Source organism: Diceros bicornis, chromosome 16, assembly GCF_020826845.1.
Source record: "Diceros bicornis minor isolate mBicDic1 chromosome 16, mDicBic1.mat.cur, whole genome shotgun sequence".
Taxonomy (NCBI): Eukaryota; Metazoa; Chordata; class Mammalia; order Perissodactyla; family Rhinocerotidae; genus Diceros; species Diceros bicornis.
In genome coordinates this window covers 3,770,872-3,791,087 of record NC_080755.1, presented here as the reverse complement: position 1 = coordinate 3,791,087, position 20,216 = coordinate 3,770,872, and the positions used below count along the sequence as shown (strand labels likewise).

Sequence of the window (20,216 nt, the reverse complement as noted above, 5' to 3'; positions counted from 1 at the left end):
CAATAGACCCAAAATACCTTTTAGTTTTCCTGTAATGAAAAGCCAAAAGTAGACAAATGTACATTTAGCAATCGATGTCTAATATCTTATCTTATTTGGAAATCATCTAGACACTCAATGAATTTTTATCATAAAGTTTAGCAAAACTCTAAAGTTTTAAGTCACCAAAAAGAGTTTGGAAGCTGTAACCACCATAACACATAATTATCGTTTAAAGTTCACCCAACATTCATCTTTTTCACAACTATTTAGTTACTTGTTCCCAATAATTATTTAGATTGCCTGCAAGACTTCATAAGACATCAGATAAAATTAGCCATCATTTAAGTTACTATTTTTGTTAACCAGTTCTGTAATAGAAATAACATCAGTTTTTCTACAAAATTTCATGTAAATTTCATCACCTCTTATACCTCTAAACATAGTTTTCATTGAGACTTTTATCAGTAGGTCTTGGTCTTATAATTTTGGGCAAGGGAAACGTTCCCAGTCAGACATTTTAAAACATACTCAGGCAAAGTTGACGTAATCTCTTTATATAAAATTAGCTCAAACATTCCAACCTTTATAATCTTATCAACACTTAGACTTTTACATGTTCTCAATTCAGTTGTAACCTGAGTCAGGTCTTAAGGCTAGTCAAATTTTTCCCTTCTTTTTCTGGCCTTAATTCTTAGGTACCAATTAAATAATTGTGTGAGAGCTCTCAAAACATTTTTTTTTACCCCCAATTTAGAAGTTTTTCCAATTCAAAGGATCCGTTGTCTGGCCATTGACGAATAGGATCTTCATTTGTATATTTATTCCAATAGTGACTCAATCCAATAAGCCTTTTTGAGGAAATACCTGGAGGTAACTTTCCACACTTAGAATAAATCTTTCCCATGGATGCAAGAGGCGTCCCTGGTGAGGGCGCAGATGATGTAGCCCCCATGATCCACAGAATTCACTCCCAAAGATATTCAGAGAAAGTAAAGACTTCGTTGCACAGGCGGTGAGGATGGTGTAGTGAAAACGGTGTCTCTGGTCTCCCACAATAGTGTGGGACGCTTCCAGTCACAGACCCGCTAATCTGTGACACCAGGCAGGCGATACTGGAATGGGATTTTTCCAGCACTAATGAGCAACGAAGATTAAGACGACAAAAGCCCTTATGGACTGTGCCCTTTATGACAAACTCCCCTAAGAACTTGGCACAGCCAGACAAAGACAGTTCGGAACCCCAGTCTACTCGACTGGCCACCAAGGTGCACTCCGGTAAATGCACCTCCCCTGTGGTGGGGACCAAGGAGAACATTCTCACTGGTCACAAAGCAAGTTCTCAGGACACAGAACAAGACAGAGACTACTCTGGGAGGAAAAGGGATCAAGATCAAAACCAAGAGTATTCTACCAAATTTACTAGAATCACTAAAAGCACAAGAAACTAGTTTCTCAAATATTTTCTCCTGCCAATCTAAATTTAGAAAGAGAAAAAAATTCTCACTGCTTGCTTGATCTCCCACACTGGTATTTTAAAATTGTAATGAATTGGATGACTATGATTGACTTTTCATTTGAGCTACTTGGTCTGCTCTTCAAGAGTTGTTAAAGTTGTTTTAAAAACGTGTGTAAGAGCCTCAATGATGAGTTCGTGTTTCAAGTGTTCCAGGAAGGAGGCCTCATTTTGAATAGTGATAGTTTAAGATGCCTCTGGAGTTGACATGTGAGTAACCCAGTAAGGTTATTCTCATACACATAATTTTGTCTTAGTAGAGGAAAAATGAAATTTTGTATTCCCTAATCCATAGAAAAAGTTGATTCCAGGTAAAATTTAAATAGAAATGTAGCTTCTGTTGACTTTGCCTGTGATGAGATGAAAATGTAAATTAAAAGTGCAAAAGTCATATGTAAATTAGAAAACACTTAGCAAAGATATGTTATGGTTACTGATATAAAATTCCAAGGTTACCAAACTTCTTAAACTACCTTAAGGCCAAAATTAATGCGTTTGGTGACTTTTTTGCACTTACTGTTTTAATGCTTTGATATGGAAAGACTAACAGTCAAAACAAGTTGGACCAGGTTGCCAGAGCACGTTTTCTTTTATTTACTTGTTTTAGCTGAGGCTTGCCTTCTCTCAACTCTTGGCATTTGAGGTTGGTTGCTCAATTTTTTCTTGGTTTCTTCACTCAGCAAATTGGTGTCTTTTTATTCTTAAAAACTTCTCAAGACTTTGCCTTGAATTCTGGGCAAGGAAGTGGAGGAAAGGACAATATTAGTAATCTTCTGGATGGAAAATAAGATAGAAGATGCCATTGTAAAAGCACAGAAATCAATACCTAAAATGCAAAATAAATACACCAGAAAATAACTTTTTGATTCTATTAGAGTGTTGTAAAATTGTAGAGGCTAATAAAAAAGAAAAATTGAAATGATAAGCTGTCAGCACTGTCTTGACTCTCAAGCCTGTGTGCTTGTGGCTACCTTGATGATGGGGTGTTCATGAGAGAGATTCCACGCTTATTCAAGGGCTCTAAACTGAACTGTAGAATGTGCCTTTCTTTGAACTGTCAGTGTGTATTGACAGACCAGTGGAAATGGTAGTCTGGCCCATGAGTTGAATTTGCAGTATACTGTTGCTGGTCATTTAATAGATAGAAGAGAGGTGTGAAAAAGAGTAGTTGGACAGCAGTGCACAGACAGATTTCCAAGCTGCTTGACTCAAGGGAGAGTTTCATTGTTACGCAGGATGTCCTCTGCAGTCTTGGGTCTAGCCTGCACGAGACTGTTGTGATTTGAAAGCAGATTAAAGCTTTTGCGCAGATTTGATCTGTTCTTATACTGGCTCATTACAATGAGGGGAAGCAGACTTAGGGGATTACTTTGTGATGAATTTCAGTGCTGCTGCATTCATTGAACTGATTTAGAACTAAATTAAATACTTTAAGACTTGTAAAGTTACTAAGAAGATTAATACTTAGAAGCTTTCTGGGCCTTAAAGTCTATAAGATACCTTGTATGTTTATGGGACAGTTATAATCATGGAATGTAGAAGGATGCAGTGAATGAAGAAAATAGAATACATTAGATAAAATCCAGATGGTTTATTTTAAAGACCTATACTATCCAATGCCTTTTTAAAAAGTCAGGAGTCTATTTGTATCCTTCTTTGCTTAGTGAAGTCTTGATGGCATTTGCTAACTCAGTGCTTCTAAATTAAATCCTTGAGTCAAACTGAAATAGGCCCTATTGGTACATTTAGATGGCAAAAGTTATTTAGGTGAAACTGTTAGCATTATAAATATCTGTATATGTACATCCATTTCTAATATCCTAATTCAGACATCTCCATCCTTTAGGAAATAGGAAAGCCTGTTTCTGGTGTTCTCTTATTGCCCAAGCAATGCAATCTTTATTTCCTGTCTTGCAGTGACAACTGCTCATTATTGGCTCTTCGCAGGTCACCGACAAGGAGCAGGAGTTTGCTACTGGAGCTGCAAAGCAGCTTGAATATCAGCAATTTGAAGACGATAAACTTTCTCAGAAATCATCTAGCAGTAAACTATCTCGATCTCCGTTAAAGGTCATCAAAAAGCCTAAAAGCATGCAGTGCAAAGTGGTACTTCTGGATGGATCAGAGTATACCTGTGACGTGGAGGTAAGTGAAGAGTTTCCAACTTTTACTTCCCTGATCTTGAGAGCTGGGGCATGTTGATATAAAACACACAAGGTGCCTCTTTATTTGTTTCAGAACTCTGGAAAATGACTCAGACTCGGTTTCTAAATACGAAATTTTTTCCAAAATCTCTAACGGGATCAGATTAATAAAAATACTTATAATGTCCCCAAAATGTTACAATCAAAAGAAAACTGTGATCTTCTTTAAAAAAAAAAAAATCTCTAACACTTTCCAAAAATCAAGTTTTTAAAAATATCTTGGCTATGAATTATCATTTAAATGAATTTTGCCTTTTCTATTGGGATAATTTATAGCCAAGTCAATTGTTTATTGGTAGAAACTTGTAAATTTCTGTACATGCAAGCAGTAGGATAATTTGAACTGTGAATGCCGTTTTCTTGCTTAGAGAATGAGTAATTTGTAAAATGCACATTGTGGTGTTGAGCATTGCAACTTAAGTGTTCTTATTGTAAAGAAAACTAAAATTCCTCTGAGAAGGGGCAGTTGAATAACTTTTGTCAGAGATGTTTAGCAAGACCAAGTTAATAGGTGAGAACAGCACAGCCTGTCCCTAGCAGTGGAGATCGATGATTGCTGAGTTCTCCGAGTATCATGGAGAATACATGCAGGGCATGAACTCAAGCCATAGGAGTAGACCTGTGTGTGCACCACCCATGGCACCTTCTCCCTATAGCTGGGAAGGAGCAGTTTGCTCTTTTAGCAAGGTAATTCAATTTCAGCTTTAATGTTTTCCTTCAAAGTGCTCATTCCTCCTGCCTCCAACCCCTGCCCTTTGTTATACGGGGACATCACACATCCCTGTGCACCAGCCCCTCGCCCCGCAGGCTTACACAGTTCACCTCTTCTGCTGGGTGTGCTGAGAGCCTCTCCCAGTAATATTATAAGAGTAGTAGTCTCTGGCCGGCAGTGTACGTCTCTGGGTTGTCACACGTTTCTATTCCTCTTTCCTCATGACACAGCCAACACAAACTCACCTGATTTCCCATGTCCCACATTCATTCCTCTCTGCTCTCTCTTTGTCTGCAACCCCCATATCATTTCTGTTATATTTTGCATAATGCACTCGTGCACTCACTGCTCTTCTTGGAACAGAAAATTCAAATCTGTGCACAGGGTGTAATAGGTAAACAGAGGTTGAAAAACATTGCCCTAGGGAAGATGTCTTTCAGTCTTTGCTCTCCTCTAAACTGAGTCTTTATCCAAGTCTTGGATGAAGGTGCTCAAACACGGAAAAACAGCTGAATGTGTTTTTTAAGTGATACAGAGCTGAAAAGGGACTGTCAGCCTGTGTGTCCGAGTCCAGGTTTCTCGTGTAGTGGGCAGTGTGGAACACTAAAGCAAAGCAACAAGATAACATCTACCAGGAATGGAGGTAAAACTTCACTCTGTTTTTAAGGATCATGTGCAAATAGGGATGGGTTTGGAGGAAGAGGTGGTCAAACTTAGTAACAGCTCAGTTGAAACTCATCTTTGGCTTGAAGTTGATTACAGGCTCAGCACAAACCAGCCATGCGGTGTAGCTGTCCGAAATGCTCGTGCCATCACAGGCAGCTTCTGTGTAGTATTTGGTTTACCAAAGGCAGCAAGTCGCCCCGTTCCCCGGGCTTCCGAGGTCCCATTTGCAGTGTCTTTTTTATGCACACTTTGCAGACTGGGGTGTGAAAACGGACTTGTCCAGTTGTAACCTGTGTGATTTCAAGGACCTTCCTTAAACTTTCTGAACCTCTATTTCCTCACCAGAAAAATAGGGGTGAAAATATTTGCCTCTAAAAGATGTTATTGAGAAGAATAAAGCAGATAATTTATTTGAACATTTTCTGGGATGTAGCATATTGTTGATAAATGGTAGCCGTTTAATAATATTCATAAGAGCAGTGAACTCTGACTTGAGCTTATTCAGCAGAGAGTTATAGGATGGTGAGCGATCTGGAAACCTTCCCATGAAATGTGTTGAATATAGAAACAATAAGATTTAGAGGAGACAGGACAGCTGCTTTCAGTTACCTGGAAAGGTGGTCATTGAATGTCATAATTTTGTTTTTTTTTAACATGTAGAAAGTAAATCAAAGGTGGAAGTTACAGGAAGTCAGATTTTTAAATAATCAGAAAAAGAATGTTTTAAATTATTGCTGTCGACTTTGTGATGATTTATGGTCTGCCGGTAGGATTCCAGCAGAAACTGTAGGTGCATTTATGGAAACCAGCAGTTCCTTGGATGCAGTCTCAGACCAGATAACTTCTAGTGCCCCTAAGACTCATGGTGAGAAGAGACACAACAATCTGAATTGGAAAAGCAGAATTGCTTCCCTAATCCCTCTCCCCAACACGTGCAGTTGTAGGTGAATTAAGAACAGAATGCAGGAGATCATAATAGACGTAACTTTTGTTGCACTTAACAAGGCATCAAAAAAGGCATTTTATTTTCCTCTGTTCTTTTTTTGTTTTTGTGAGGAAGATCAGCCCTGAGCTAACATCCGTGCCCATCTTCCTCCACTTTATATGGGACGCCGCCACAGCATGGCCTGACAAGCAGTGTGTCGGTGTGCACCCGGGATTCAAACCCGGGCTGCCAGCAGTGGAGTGCGCGCACTTAACCGCTACGCTATGGGGCCGGCCCCAAGGCATTTTATTTTAATGAATCCCTATGCCTACGTGTTTTTCTCCATGGCTTATTTAATGCCTGCATCACTTCACCATCAAAATCAACATGACTCAACTCTGCCGTGACTTCATCATTGGAATTTATAGTCCCCTATAAAGGACCCTCTGCCAACATGCGCGCACACACACACACACACACACACACACTGTGGAATAGCACAGCCCGGTTCTCCTTCCTTTCTTTTGAAACCGCAGGTAGCATTTCCCCTGGCCCAGCAGTGCTGCAGTGGGAGAAGCCCAGCAACCCAGAAAAGCAAGATAAGAGGAGTGGTTGCTCCCTGGGAGCAATGACCGAACAGTTATTAAGTCCCCACCCCCAGTGTTTTGGTGTTAGCCTTTTCAGATTTCAGATTTTTCTCTAGCAGAAGGCTTAGATCATTGTAGCATTTGAGAGACTTTTTCCTCAGTGATTTTTTTCCAACTTAGTCTTGATTATGTAAAATATAAAAAGATCTTATTATGAGTAAGATGTAAGAAAATATAGTAAAAGATCTTATTATAAGTAATTTGATATATATGTTTAGGAAGTGTTTGCATGCTACCAGATTTTCGTACATGCCAACAAAATCACTAATAATGTCATTTCCTCCTCCTTATTTTTATTAGACTGTTAGAGAACACAAGCAACTTCCTGTAGCCAGTTGCTATCATTGTTACTGTTATGTTTCGAACATAAATTTTTTGTGTGTGTGTGAGGAGGACTAGCCCTGAGCTAACATCTGATGCCAATCCTCCCCCTTTTTTCTTGAGGAAGAGTGGCCCTGAGCTAACAACCGTGCCCATCTTCCTCTACTTTATATGGGACGCCGCCACTGCGTGGCTTACCAAGCAGTGCATTGGTGCACGCCCGGGATCCAAACCTGCGAACCCCGTTCCGCTGAAGCGGAGCACGCGGCTTAATTGCTTGCACCACCGGGCTGGCCCCCAAATATAAATTTTAAAAGACAAAATAAACAAAAATTAAAAAAACCCCAAAAACAAGCAATAGAGGAAATAGCACTCGTCATATTGATTTGTCCTGTTGCTTCCATGTTGGGTGGACTCCTTTGAGTCTGACTGATGAGCACACAACATATTTCCTGATGACCATCCAGTTGGTAATGTTTTCTGTTATGTGGGCACCATTCTAATCTAGTCTGATTTGGTTTTAGGAAAATGATCTGAAATTTGAGTTCATAGTTCATAATACTGTATAGGTTTGCTGCTGCATATATAAAATTTTTAGGCTATTTTATGGTGTAATTTTGTCTGCTCTCCACAAAAAAACCTAATTGGTGGATGGGTCTAGAGTATGACAGGAGAAGTGACAGGGGGCTTCCTCATAAGGGCCTGCCCTGTTTCTCTGTGCAGGGGGGACCTCCATGAGCTCTCCTCAGCCCCTACCTGTGGTGGATTCAGTAGTGAGGGAAACTTAGTGCTTAGGAGACCCAGGGAGATCTGCACGGCTCTAGCACTCCAGCAGGAGATGCCAGTGAATCAACCACACTGGAGAAAGATTTGTATCTAGATTGGGGCAAATCAAAAAGAGCTACTTAAAGGGCCGGCCCCATGGCCTAGTGGTTAAGTTCAGCATGCTTTGCTTTGGTGGCCCGGGTTCGGTTCCTGGGTGCAGACCTACACCACTCATTGGTGGCCATGCTGTGGTGGTGACCCACATACAAAATAGAGGAAGATTAGCACAGATGTTAACTCAGGATGAATCTTCCTCAAGCAAAAAGGGGAAGGTTGGCAACAGTTGGTCAGGGCAAATCTTCTTCAGCAAAAAAAAAGAGCTACTTAGGTGCAACAATAAAACCAGAAAAGCCTGCCCCTCAGGTTCAGCCCTCTCCAGAGGCCTGCTGGTTGAATGGGCTCCATGACTGAGTACCATTGAGGACGTCCAGGATGGCCTGGAATCTGGACTAAGCACGGAAACAGTGGAGTTGACTCCAACAAGCATTTCTTGATACCATCAAAAGATGCTTCTAAGGAACCAGAGAGGGTAAGGAAATTCATGGCACTGTGTCCTAAATGTGCCTTTGTCACCTTCTAATGGTTAGGAAGGGACTGTTTAAAAAATTTCCAAATGCTCTGTCTTACCTGTGATTCAATTAACTGTCCAAATCATGCTTCTATTTCATGTACTCCACTTACTGAGATTTGGTGGAAAATCAAATTCAGTGTCTGAATTTTCCAACTTCTATAGGTTACATGATTAAAATACCTTAGAATCCTTTTGTAAGTTCTTGTCTAGACAGCAGATAGAATTGCCATAATTCAGAAAGTTGATTAGAGTACCTATTGCCTTTCATGGATTACAAGAAATAATCATTGTAAAAAATAAAAAATAAGGATTTTTTTCAAAGCAGTACAAGTATTGTTCATTCAACAATTGCATAAGTTACATAGTTTTTGATTCTGTGTAATTGTGTAAATTCCAGTTTAACCTCTCAGTGGGTCTCTGCTCAACTGAATGTCTTAGTGTGTTGTCCCGTCTGTCCTGTGCTGTGGCTGAGTGGCCCAGTCTAGCAGCAGCAGCTTTCCTGCTTGAAGACCCATGCCCGTGGGGACTGCTGAGGATGGAAAGACTTTCATTAACTGGGTTTCCGTGTGTAATGATTCTTTGGTGCAACCATAGGAACAGTTACATACAAGGACAGCTAACACACACCTTCTCATTTACCTGACATAGTTAGTATTAAATCTTCCCAAGGGGTTCAGATTTGATTCATTAAGGTTTGATTAAGGGGAAAAAAATGCTGTTTACTAAAATTTTTAAATCTTTTCTCCTGGCTTTCATTTTTAAAAAGTAATAAACTCTGATAGTCCGTCATGAGTGTAGACATGGTCTGTTAAACACTCTAAACAATATTAAGGTTAAAAATAAGAGCATATATGTCCAGAAATATAACCAGAGAAGGGCTAGAACCCAGATCTCCTGCCCTCTGGTGCAGAGGTCCCTTAACTGTGTGGCATGAAAACATCCAAAGTCTTTGGCAGCAGAAGGAGCAAACTGAAATATAGTATTTACCTCCAGCATGGACTTGTGAAATAGTAGGAGGAAAAGAGACAAAGGAGGAGAAAGATTCGCTTTTCAAATTATTTAATAATAGTTAGATTCTTGAATTTATACTCTATTTGTAATTCTGTAAGCTTTGACATCAAAATTGGTCAGTTTTTCTAAATTTCTTACTTAGTCATGTATGTAGTTTTTGGGTAAATAGAAGAAAGCTGGATCACCAAAGTCAGTCCCTTCTGTTCACTTTCTCATCTTCTTTCCTTCTTCCCACAACCCCTTCTCCTCCTCTCTCCTTGCCTCCCCTCTTCTGGGGGCTGAAAAGCTCTGAAACCTGCTGGAAGCACACCTACAGTAAACACTCTGATAGGTCTCTCCTTTCAGTAAACGGGGCAGCTTGACTCTAGGCCAGAAGTGGATTAATTAGGCCTCCCTGGAAGCCAGAGGGCCCAGAGGTTGCAAGCAGATCCTGTCCAAGAGAGACAGGTTAAGTTGAGGGAAAGAATGTCCTTTTCTCAAAACTGCTTAAACCTCATTTCTTACAGCAGTCACTGAGTGTTTGGTTTTGGTTATACGATCATGAAATAAGGTACTGTATGAAGAGTAGAACTTGGAAACAGTATGTTTTTGAGTAAGATGAGGAAAATAGCTGGAGAAAAATAATACAGAAGCTCTTCAAAGTGGTGTCTAGAACAAAGTTCAAGGCTCCCCTCAGCTCTTTGCCTTAGTGGAGAATGATTTGAAGCGACTTCTACTGTTATCACACAGTCCAGCTCAAAGTGGGGAGGCTCGGCTGGGCCAGGGACCTAGCCATCCTTTCCAGGGAGAAAATTTTCACCATAGGGTGGATTTTTTTTCCAATTTTCCTGATAAATTGCCAGTTCATTTCATAATTACAGCATTTCCTCCATAAAAGACAGGTTATAATTTTCAAGATTATAGCTCATCTCCCCTTAGTTAGCATAAATTGATGCCTTTCTTTTCATGGCAGTACTGTGGCCCTTCAGGAAGTTTAGGAAGCAGGCTCATGGTATCAGCCACAAGAGGAGAAAAGCTTTCCATAGCTAGGCAGTAACCTGGGCAGATCTCTACATAGTGGATGGTCTCTTGAATTTTAATTTGATGTCACTTTTTGCTGTGTTGTCACTTGCAGAGGCAGGTGTCTCTTGACCTTGTCTCTGAATTCTGAGGCCTCATAATAGCACCTGTGACCTCACAGATTCTTCTAGTTGGAGGAGAACATGAACTCCAGTTCAGTCCCCCAGAGTGTTTATGTGATGTGTGTGTGCACGCACATGTTTTCAACAAAATGTAGAAGTGGGTTCCCGAAAGACTGGAGTGCCCTATTATAGGGACATGGTAAAATATTTATAAAGAACTAGTTTGCACATGACTACTGGCATACACACCCTGTCTGATCCAGTCTAAAAAAGAAAGTGCACACAGTCGGGCTGTAATTAGTTTTAGAATTTGGCTGGCACAGTTGCCTTATGGTCCAGTGTCTGATTGGCGTGTGAAGAGAGGTGAATATGAATGTGATCCTCCTGGTTTGAAAACGTTTTTAACTTAAAAAGAGAGATTAAAATGCATTTATGAATTCCTTTTGTGGTTTTACTATTCCTACGATCTTGTTAATTTTTATAGCACAGTAAGAAAGGGAAATCTTTCATAGTAGTATTTCAGTCCACTGTTGTTTGCTGTTTGGATATGGCAATTAAATAATTCAGTAGGAGATGGAAAACATGATGATGAAATAGAGACAGAAAAAAACTCTGCTGAAATGTTACATAGTGAAATTGAATAGCTTCCTTTCCTGTTTTTTTTTTTGTTAGTAGCACATATGCCATGGCTAAGAATTATTGGTAATAGATTAATAAACTATAGTGGATAGCTTTGGCACTCATTTCAAGGCAAATAATGTAGTTAGCTTTCAATGCAAGCTTCATTTGGGGCTATCAGTACATGGAAAAGGTATTGTTAATCATTCTAGTTTGATGTTTTTCTTGTATTTACTCATTTTCTCGAGGTTTCCATATCAGACAGATATGCTCAGAGTGTTTAGTACAAGTCGCTCCAATAAACAGAGGGCCATTTTTAAATTCTAAATTAGTTTAGCAATTAGATTCAGCTTTGACAAACTTTAACTTTCTTAAATAGCTGGGGACTTCCGCTAAGAAGTTTGCCCTGTCAGTTTTTATGCTGCACTACTCGCAATATTTAGGTTCCTTAAACACAGTATACTGGAAACGTTGAACTCTGATTTTACTTTGAATCCATTCACCCATTAGTGGAACCTACATTTAGTATTTCGGTTAAAAGGATCGTTCACACCCAGACTTTTAAAAATGTGTTTACGAAACTCATAATATATAGATACCATAACAATTGAAGATCTGAATATCTATGGAAGTATCATGAATCAGATGAGACTGGAGAACAGTTGTACAGTAGAGTAAGTCTTCCCAATTGACTCTATAAAAAATTGAATTTGGGGCTTAAGAATATTGAATGTTGGGAGGCAGTATGTCATAGCAGCACTAGCCTGGTGGCATCTTGGCTTTGCCATTTGTTTGTAAGTTATTCTTCCCCTGCAGTCCTCAGTCTTCTCATCTGTAACCTGAGCTCACTGGGTTGTTGAGAGTGGTACAGGGAGGGAATGTTAAGTGTTTACAGGTGCCAGGAACCCTATTGGCCAAAAGTGGCTGGCAAATTTGAAAGGTTCCCTAACTTTATGGAACTTCCATCCCATAAAGCATAAAGTATATCCTTCTAGGCTTTGTGTATAACAATATAAGTATAAATACTCTAGAGAGTAGTGGTTTTTTGACGTAAAAATGGCATCATAGCCTCCATCCTGTTTAGAGCTTGCTTTTATCCTTCAGTAAGTGAATGGATAAATAAACTGTGTTAAATCTGGATGGTGGGATGTTATTCAGAGCTACAAAGAAATGAGCTATCAAGCCATGAAAAGACGTGGAAGAACCTTAAATGTATGTTACTAGTGAAAGAAGCCAGTCTGAAGGGCTACACACTATGATTGCAACTATATGACATTCTGGAAAAGGCAAAACTATGGAGACAGTAAAAAGATAAGTGGTTGCCAGGGGTTGGGGAGGAGGAGGAGGGCTGGAGGGATGAACAGGCAGAGCACAGAGGATTTCTAGGGCAGTGCAACTATTCTGTATGATACCATACTGATGGATATGTGTCGTTATACATTTGTCCAAACCTGAAGAACGTACCACACCAAGAGTGAACCCTAATGTAAACTATGGACTCTGGGTGATAATGATGTATCAGTGTAGGTTTATCAGTGTAACAAATGTAGCACTCTGGTGGGGATGTTGGTAAGGGGGGAGGCTGTGCATGTGTGGGGGCATGGGAAATCTCTGTACCTTCTCCTTAATTTTGCTGTGAACCTAAAACTGCTCTAGAAATATTGTCTTCAACAACAACAACAAAACCACAGGATCATAGCCTCCACGCTATTTAGAGATTTGCTCTTATCATCTAACAATATATTAGACACTGGAAAGTATTTCTTAAATCTGAGAAAGTAAATTTCATCTAGCCTCTCCATTTCTAGGGTTTTTGTCTTTTTTTTTTAACCTGGAAAGAATAGTATCAGTGTTTTCACATCAGCTAATCATTAATTTGGCAGTTTTGGAAATGTCGAATGATTTTATTAAATGTGAACAGGAAGTAACTGTTCTTGTGTTTAAGATTTAAAACCCACTTACCTAGAAGCTTATTAGGATTGAGAAACTGACCTGGAAAACAGGAATTGGTTTTTTCTTACACTCCTGGGCTTGAACCTGCTGAGATTAGACAGAAGATGTAGCGAAGGTTCTTTTGCTGTTGTGTCAGAAATCAGTCAGTGTTTAACAAGCCTGAATATGTTCTGAAAATAATGATACACACTCCATTTCTGACTTCCAGTGCTAGTCTCTTATCCTGGACTGATTCACATTTTATGGTAAGGAGGTAGTGTTCCTTGACTTCCATAATGAACTCCCCTCAAGTTATGTAGGAAAGTCTATTTTAGAAGGGGTCTGATGAAGTCACCCTGCTTTTCCTTCATCTGTAGTCCCTTTGGAAGTTTACACCAAACATTCTTTCTAGTTCTATTTGAATCATCTCTTACCTAGTAACTAGTAGTGTATTTGAAGAGGCTTCTTTACTACTCAATTTTATTGTAAGTCTTTAAAAATACAGGTCGTCCTACATGTGCCCTTCTGCAGCAAGTGTAGGGTATGGATGGAGTCTTTGTTTGCCTCTTATCACGTTAGGAGTTCTGAGGTATGCTGGATTTTAATAAAGTAACTAGGGACACAGAAGCAGCTAGGAAAAGGAAAGAGATGGGGGACCTACAACTCACTTCCTTTTCATGTTGGGACAGATCCTCTGCTATTGTAGGAAACTTTCTCTCTTGCCTGAAGAAATTGGGAGTCGCTGTTTGAGGCACATTTCCTGGATTCTTCTTTCTCTTTTGGGATCTAGGTTTTGAAACATGGCTGATGTATAAAAAGCATGACTGCAGATCTTGAGCTGGCTGTAAATACCTCCTTAGGAGTAAAGATTCCTCAATCAGGAGACAGTGGTTCATGTCGTTAAAACTGGTAAGCGTGTGTCCAGTCACTACTTGGCAGGTAGATGTTAATTATTGGGAAATGTTGGCTGACTGTCCCTGCAGTGGGTTTCAAAGCGACCTAAAGTCAAGTGGCATTCACGTATTTTATTTATTTATTTTTAAATGTCCAGAATAATTCTAATGATACTCAGGATGTTTACATAATTCTGTTTAGAATTTGGACAGATAAGGAGATGTAGAGAGCAAACATCAAGTGTATTTGAAACATTGTGGGCAGACAGATGAGGCTGGAAAGGAAAGCCAAGGACCTGTCAGGAAGGATGGGTTTGATGTGCTAACAAGATTGGGTATTGTTTGGATATATTGGTTTTCTATTGCTGTGTAACAAATTACTATAAACGTAGCAACTTAAAATAACACATCTTTATCATCTCACATTTTTTGGCTGGTCCTCTACTCTGGGTCTCAGAAAGCGGAAATCAAGGTGTTCACCAACTGTGTCTTCATGTGGAGGCTGGCTAGGGAGAGATTCACCTGTATACTCCTTCGGGCTGTAGGCAGAATTCATTTCCTCCTGGTTGTTGGACTGAGGTCCCCACTTCCTTACCGGCTGCTGGCCTGAGACTACTCTTGGCTGCAGAGTCTGCTCTCAGGTCCTGGCTGTGAGGCGCCCTCTGTCTCAGCAACAAAGACCCTCCCCCGTCTTGGATCCTTCTGCCTTCCAGTCTCTCTGACCGCTCCTGCTGCCAGCTGGAGTAAACTGCTTTTAAGGGCTCATGTGATTAGGCCAGGGTCACCTGGATAATGTTCCTGATCTTAAGGTCAGCTGAGTCATCAGATATCACCTAATCTCAGGAGTAAGATCCACTCTATCCATAGTTCCAGGGATTATGCAGGCTGTGTACACCAAGGGGGTGGGAAATCTTGAGTCCATCTTAGAATTCCGCATATCACAGTAGGTGATGGGGTGCTTGTAAGAGACTTTACATAGGGGAGCTGTTTGGCCATTTGTGTTTTTAAAACATACTTCTATTAAATAGTCATTGAAGAGGAAGATACTCGAAACAGGGACGCTAGTCAGCTCTATTGTAATGAACCAGGCAAGAGATGCTGAGGACCAGAAGCAAGGCCATGGCAGTGGGATAGAGGGGAGAGAATGGATTTTAAAGAATTATCTTGAAAACAAGTGGACTTGATTAATTGGTTGGGGGGTAGGGTATGGGTAGTGATAAGAGACGGTAACTGATAATGACTTCCAAATGTCTGGATTGAGTGCAGAGACAGATATAGAATACAAGAAGAAAAGTTCATGGGGGAAGATAATGAATTTAATTCAAACTTATTGAATTTAAAGTGCCTAGAATATGAAAGTAGCAATCTACTATTGCACGTGGGTATGTTGTGTGGCATTTGGAAGAGAGGCCAGGCTGGGAGACTTTGTGGGAGCCATTATCTTTTCTACTAAGTCAAATGTGGAAGTGAGTGGGATTGTACGGGTAGTCAATGAATGAGTAAGAAGAAAAGAGCACTGACGGTAGAGCTCTGGGGAGTACGAACATTTGAAGTTGGGAGTGGGGAGAGCTTTGTCAGCTCTCACCCACCCCACACTCAGGTTCTTCTACACACCTAACCCTGGCCCCTTTTGCCATACTCCTAGCTTATGAACTGGGTGTGCCTGACCCCATGGGGAAATTAAAATTACAGCAGTAATTATGGTTGAGTGAGTCTCCTTTAAACAATTTGAAGGGAGTTCACATAGAAAAGCATTCCCAGCATCATTTTCTAAATGCCATTAAGGCATTGCACTCTTGGCTTTAGGAAACAGGAAGCCGGAGAATGTATAAGGTCCCATCCACTGAGACATAATTAAGTGTTATCATTCGTTGTGATTGATTCTTCTGCCTCCCTCCAGTTCATTGTCAATTCTCTTTTTATTTCTTTAATTTGGGTTTTTGCTGTCTTTTTTACATTAGAATTTCAGTTACACAAAGTGATAAGAACCATAACATTACATTTCTTATAAGGAATGACTGATCCCTGTTTTCTTTGAACAACTTAAGATGACTATTGGGAGTAGTTTTATATTAGCATACTGTATAATTGTGATTTTTAAGGTACCATAATTATACTATAAACTGTGAAGGAGTGGTGTTATTCAGAAAGTTCTCTTAAAATTTTTATCTTTTTTTTTTGTGTGTGTGTGTGTGTGAGGGGGACTAGCCCTGAGCTAACATCTGTTACCAATCCTCCTCTTCTTGCTGAGGAAGACTAACCCGGGGCTAACATTGGTGCCCATCTTCCTCTGCTTGATATGAGACACTGCCACAGCATGGCCTGACAAGCTGTGTGTCAGTGCGCACCCGGGATCCGAACCCGCAAACCCGGGCCGCCGTAGCAGAGCACATGCATTTAACTGCTATGGCACCGGGCCAGCCCCTAAAATTTTTATCTTGAATTAGAAAAACTAAACCTGTTATGCATAGCCTCCAGCAGTTTTCAGGCTTAGGACTGTGGTAATACCCTGCTTTTCGTTCAAGTAATATTCCACACTCCCCACCCCTGGCCCCCCTTCCTCCTGGTTCAGGGCAGAGCGGCTTCTAGTGCTGAATACCTGGTTTGATTCTCTCTCTGTACAGCAGAGGAACAAAGGATTCCTTTCCTCTTTAATTTTGTGGGTTGTCTTGACCAGTATTGACAAATGCATTTCCATCAATAAAGTTAGCTTCCTGTCACTTGTTGGTGTGATTTCCCTGTCAGACGACAACTATGGATATTTTATTTCTGAATAAATGGAATTTAGGTCTTTCTTTTGTTCCTCCTACCAAGACTGACCCATTTTGTTACTGTTGCCTGGTGACTGTTTGCTGCAGTCTAGGTCCAGGATACCTCTATAAACGGCGAATTAAAATGGCCAGATTAGATAGTAATTCATGACATGCTTTGATCCGTGGGAGTTTCTTCTTGTCAACAAACAAGACATCTTTCTGTGTCAGAATGTCTTTGTTCCATGTGACAGACAGCTGTGTTTAAATGGTGTCTACATTTGGAGTCATTTTCTAACAAGAGTGAAGGAAAATCCTATCACTGTCATGTTCACACTTAGGAGTGGACCTCGTCTTTCCCGCCGTTGCTTGTAGGAGTGAGTGCTGGTGTGCAGAGGTACAGCCAGCACGAGGAATTGGTTCTTATGATAGTGTTTGGAAAACTGGAAGGAATAAAGAGACTTGTTATTTCTTATGAAATGCCATGGTGACAGCAAATAAAGTCACTAGAGAGCCACCACATTCTTTAGGGAAATGCCATTAGATTTGAGACTGTAAAGCACATTAATGGTTTTAAATGATTACCTCAAGCAAAGTGCTTCAGTTAATGTCTCCAGATACTCCTTCAGAAAAAATGCTGTCCAGAACGTCATGACTTACAGAGCTTCTTTAATAGTAGGATGGTCAAGAATTCGTCATAAGAAAAAAAAACCCACCAAAATTGTAAATGTACGTTGTTTCAAAAATACACTTTATTTTAACTTGAGGCTTTTATTATTTATACCCCGCCATGTTGTAACAACGATTTAAGTTGTTTTATATAAATACATATTAAGTAGAAAGCAGGACCAAGACAAAATGAGAGTAAGAAGCCAGGAATGAGGTTAATCCATAAAACTCATGTTCTGAGCTCTCGAGCAGGCACTGAAGAGGACGCCTTGACTCACAGTGTCCACACAATTACAACACCCTAGTTGTTCAAAAGAAGCACGTTTATTCCAGGTCCAGTTGTTTGAGAGAAACTCTCTACTGCAGCTCTTTGCTAGCTTATTCCAGGAGTAGGTTGTGAACAGCCATCAGGAAGGTCTCCATGACTGCTGTTTCTCTCATCAGACCTTTAATAAGCATTAAGTAATGATTTGTCAGTTTGAGGTTATGCTCCTCATTAAGTATCCTAGATGTGCAGCTTTTTTATGTTGTCAGTCGTGCAGAACTATGTTTTTTAATAGCAGAACTAGGGATGTTATTGACATCTCTCATGAGAGGTGAGGGCTTGACAAGAACATGTTCCCAAAAAGAACATCACCTTCTGCAAGGACATGGGCCATGGAAGTATCTGAGGGTGAGGTTAAGATACATCTCAAACATTTGGATATAGGCCATTGTAGAGACAAAAGGATGCTTAAGACCCTAAAACTCTGCTTTATAGAGCATGACTTCAATGATTTCAGCCCATAAAAACTTTAAAGCACTCATACTTCATTTATGCTTGAGCAATATAATTTCTTCTGTAATCCTCAGGATAACCTCAAAGCAAAATATATGCCTAGGTATGTAAATGGGTTCATTTCCTTTATAGGATTATTAACTAAGCCCATTAAATATTGTGACTGCTACAAAAATACTGACTTCAGTTTTAGAACAGTTTTTAGGTAGCTGGGCCAGTTGCACACTTGGTAAACTCCAATTTGCTAGCCACATGTTTATCTTTCTATTCTCCTATAGTTAGGAACGAGAGAATATTCTTCCTCCTTATCTATGAGTTTTAAATAAAATTTTAAAAAGAGAATCCAGGACACATCCCTGTACTACACATGGAACTGCTATCCACGTTCGTCACAGGATAGACATGCTAAGCAGGTGGTATGAAGTTGCAGATCTGCTGATCCTGGGAGATCAGGCTGATCTTGTGTGGTTTGGCCAAGAAGGATCCTTAAACACCATTATCCTCTTGTGTTTCTATTTCAGTGCAAGGGGTAAAGCGTGTGTCAAATGCAAGTTATGGAGGGAAACCACAGCTCAGGACCACTTGCCCCTTGAAGAGAACTTGAGAAATTTGTCAGGAAATTAACATGGAATATTTGAGGTGGAATTTTGAAAACTAATAGGTCTTTCATTTGTGAGAATAAAGTATTGTCTTGCAAAAATGGGGAAAAAACCCAACACTCTGGATCTGGCCAGAACAGATCATAGCCACGTGGTAGAAAAATGTAAATAAGCTGGTCGTGAACAAATGGCAAGGATCAGAGCAGGTTTTAAAGAGTTTTGACACAGGAAATTAACCCCAGATGCATTTATTTAGCTTGATTTTCTTTCCTATTAAAAAAATTATTCTACTCTGTGCCAGGCACTGTGTATGTGCTGGGAATCCAGTCGCGAGAACTGCTCACCTGAGAGGCCAACGCTAACTTGACTCAAATCATAACAGAAACCAGGGAAGTTGCCCCTGACGAGTGCCTTCTGGGATCTGTAAACACATGTTCTGTGGGACCTAGTCCTGGAGGCCAGGGCTGGAGTCCTGAGGAAGGGGTGCTTGAGGAGAGATTGGAAGGGTGGGCAGGTGGGTGTTCCAGGGTGAGAAGGTGACTTGTGCAGACCTGGTGTGGCAGGAGGAAGCCTGGGAGGGAGAGAGGGCTGAAGGCAGGCTGTGTGGTGGAGTGCGGAGAGAGGCAGGGCGTTGTGGTGGTGGAAGCTGAAGGGGGGGCAGGGCCTCCCGGTTACGATGGGGTGTCACCACAGCTGTACTCTGGCCGTGTGTGTCCCAGAGCATCTCGCACTACTGAATCTGACAGTCATACTGGTCTTCCCACGTGGATTTATTCTTACTGAGATTTTTTTTTTAACATAAAACCAGAAGTTAAATTTGATAAAATCTCAGGAATGAGTTGCACTTGGATTTCCTTGGAATTTCACTTCACATCCTACCAGCGTCCTGGGTGGTGGGCATTTGCTGCCTGGAAGTCCTGGTTAAGCCTGGTCAGAGCAGTTAGGACTGGTGTATAGTGTCAGCATGAAAAGCAGGGGACGCAGCATCAGCTGAGTCCCTTGGAACATTCGCACGTCCCTGAGCCCCAAACCTCTTGGTTCAGCCTTGAGTACAGCTCCAGCAAAGGCTGGCTTTCTGGTGAGCACAAGAAAAAGCAGAATAATCTGAATGATTGTGTCATATTTTACTTTTTGCTTGAATAGAATGTTTTTAATTTCCCTGTAAAGAAAACAATGTGACAGTTGTTTGTTAGGGCAAAAGGCTGTACCTACTTTAAAAGCAATTTGTTTTCTTGACTCAGTCTGCCTTATTGTTTCAATTTTTACGTGATTGTTATTTACTAGTATTTGCTAATGCTGTTTATGCTTTTTAAAAAAAGTTTTAACCACAAAACTTAAAGAAATAACCATCTTAGACTCAGTTAACAGCAGCAACTAACATTCTTTTGAGGTTAAGTGAACTCTTGGAACTGCTGCGGCAAGGGCGCCGGCGTGCTGCTCCAGTTCTCCTCGCCCTGCTGACCCTGGAGGTGGGGCCTG

The 20,216-nt window shown here is 40.5% G+C and overlaps 1 protein-coding gene across 24 annotated transcripts in view; it reads left to right on the top strand.

The window, feature by feature from the left end:
• EPB41L3 (erythrocyte membrane protein band 4.1 like 3) overlaps window positions 1-20,216 on the top strand; it is a 236,230-nt gene that overhangs the window by 151,593 nt on the left and 64,421 nt on the right. For all 24 annotated transcript variants that reach the window (XM_058556652.1, XM_058556654.1, XM_058556647.1 and 21 more), the window contains one exon: window positions 3,443-3,640. In XM_058556652.1, coding sequence (XP_058412635.1) covers window positions 3,443-3,640 — 198 coding nt within the window. The remainder of the gene's footprint in view (window positions 1-3,442; window positions 3,641-20,216) is intronic.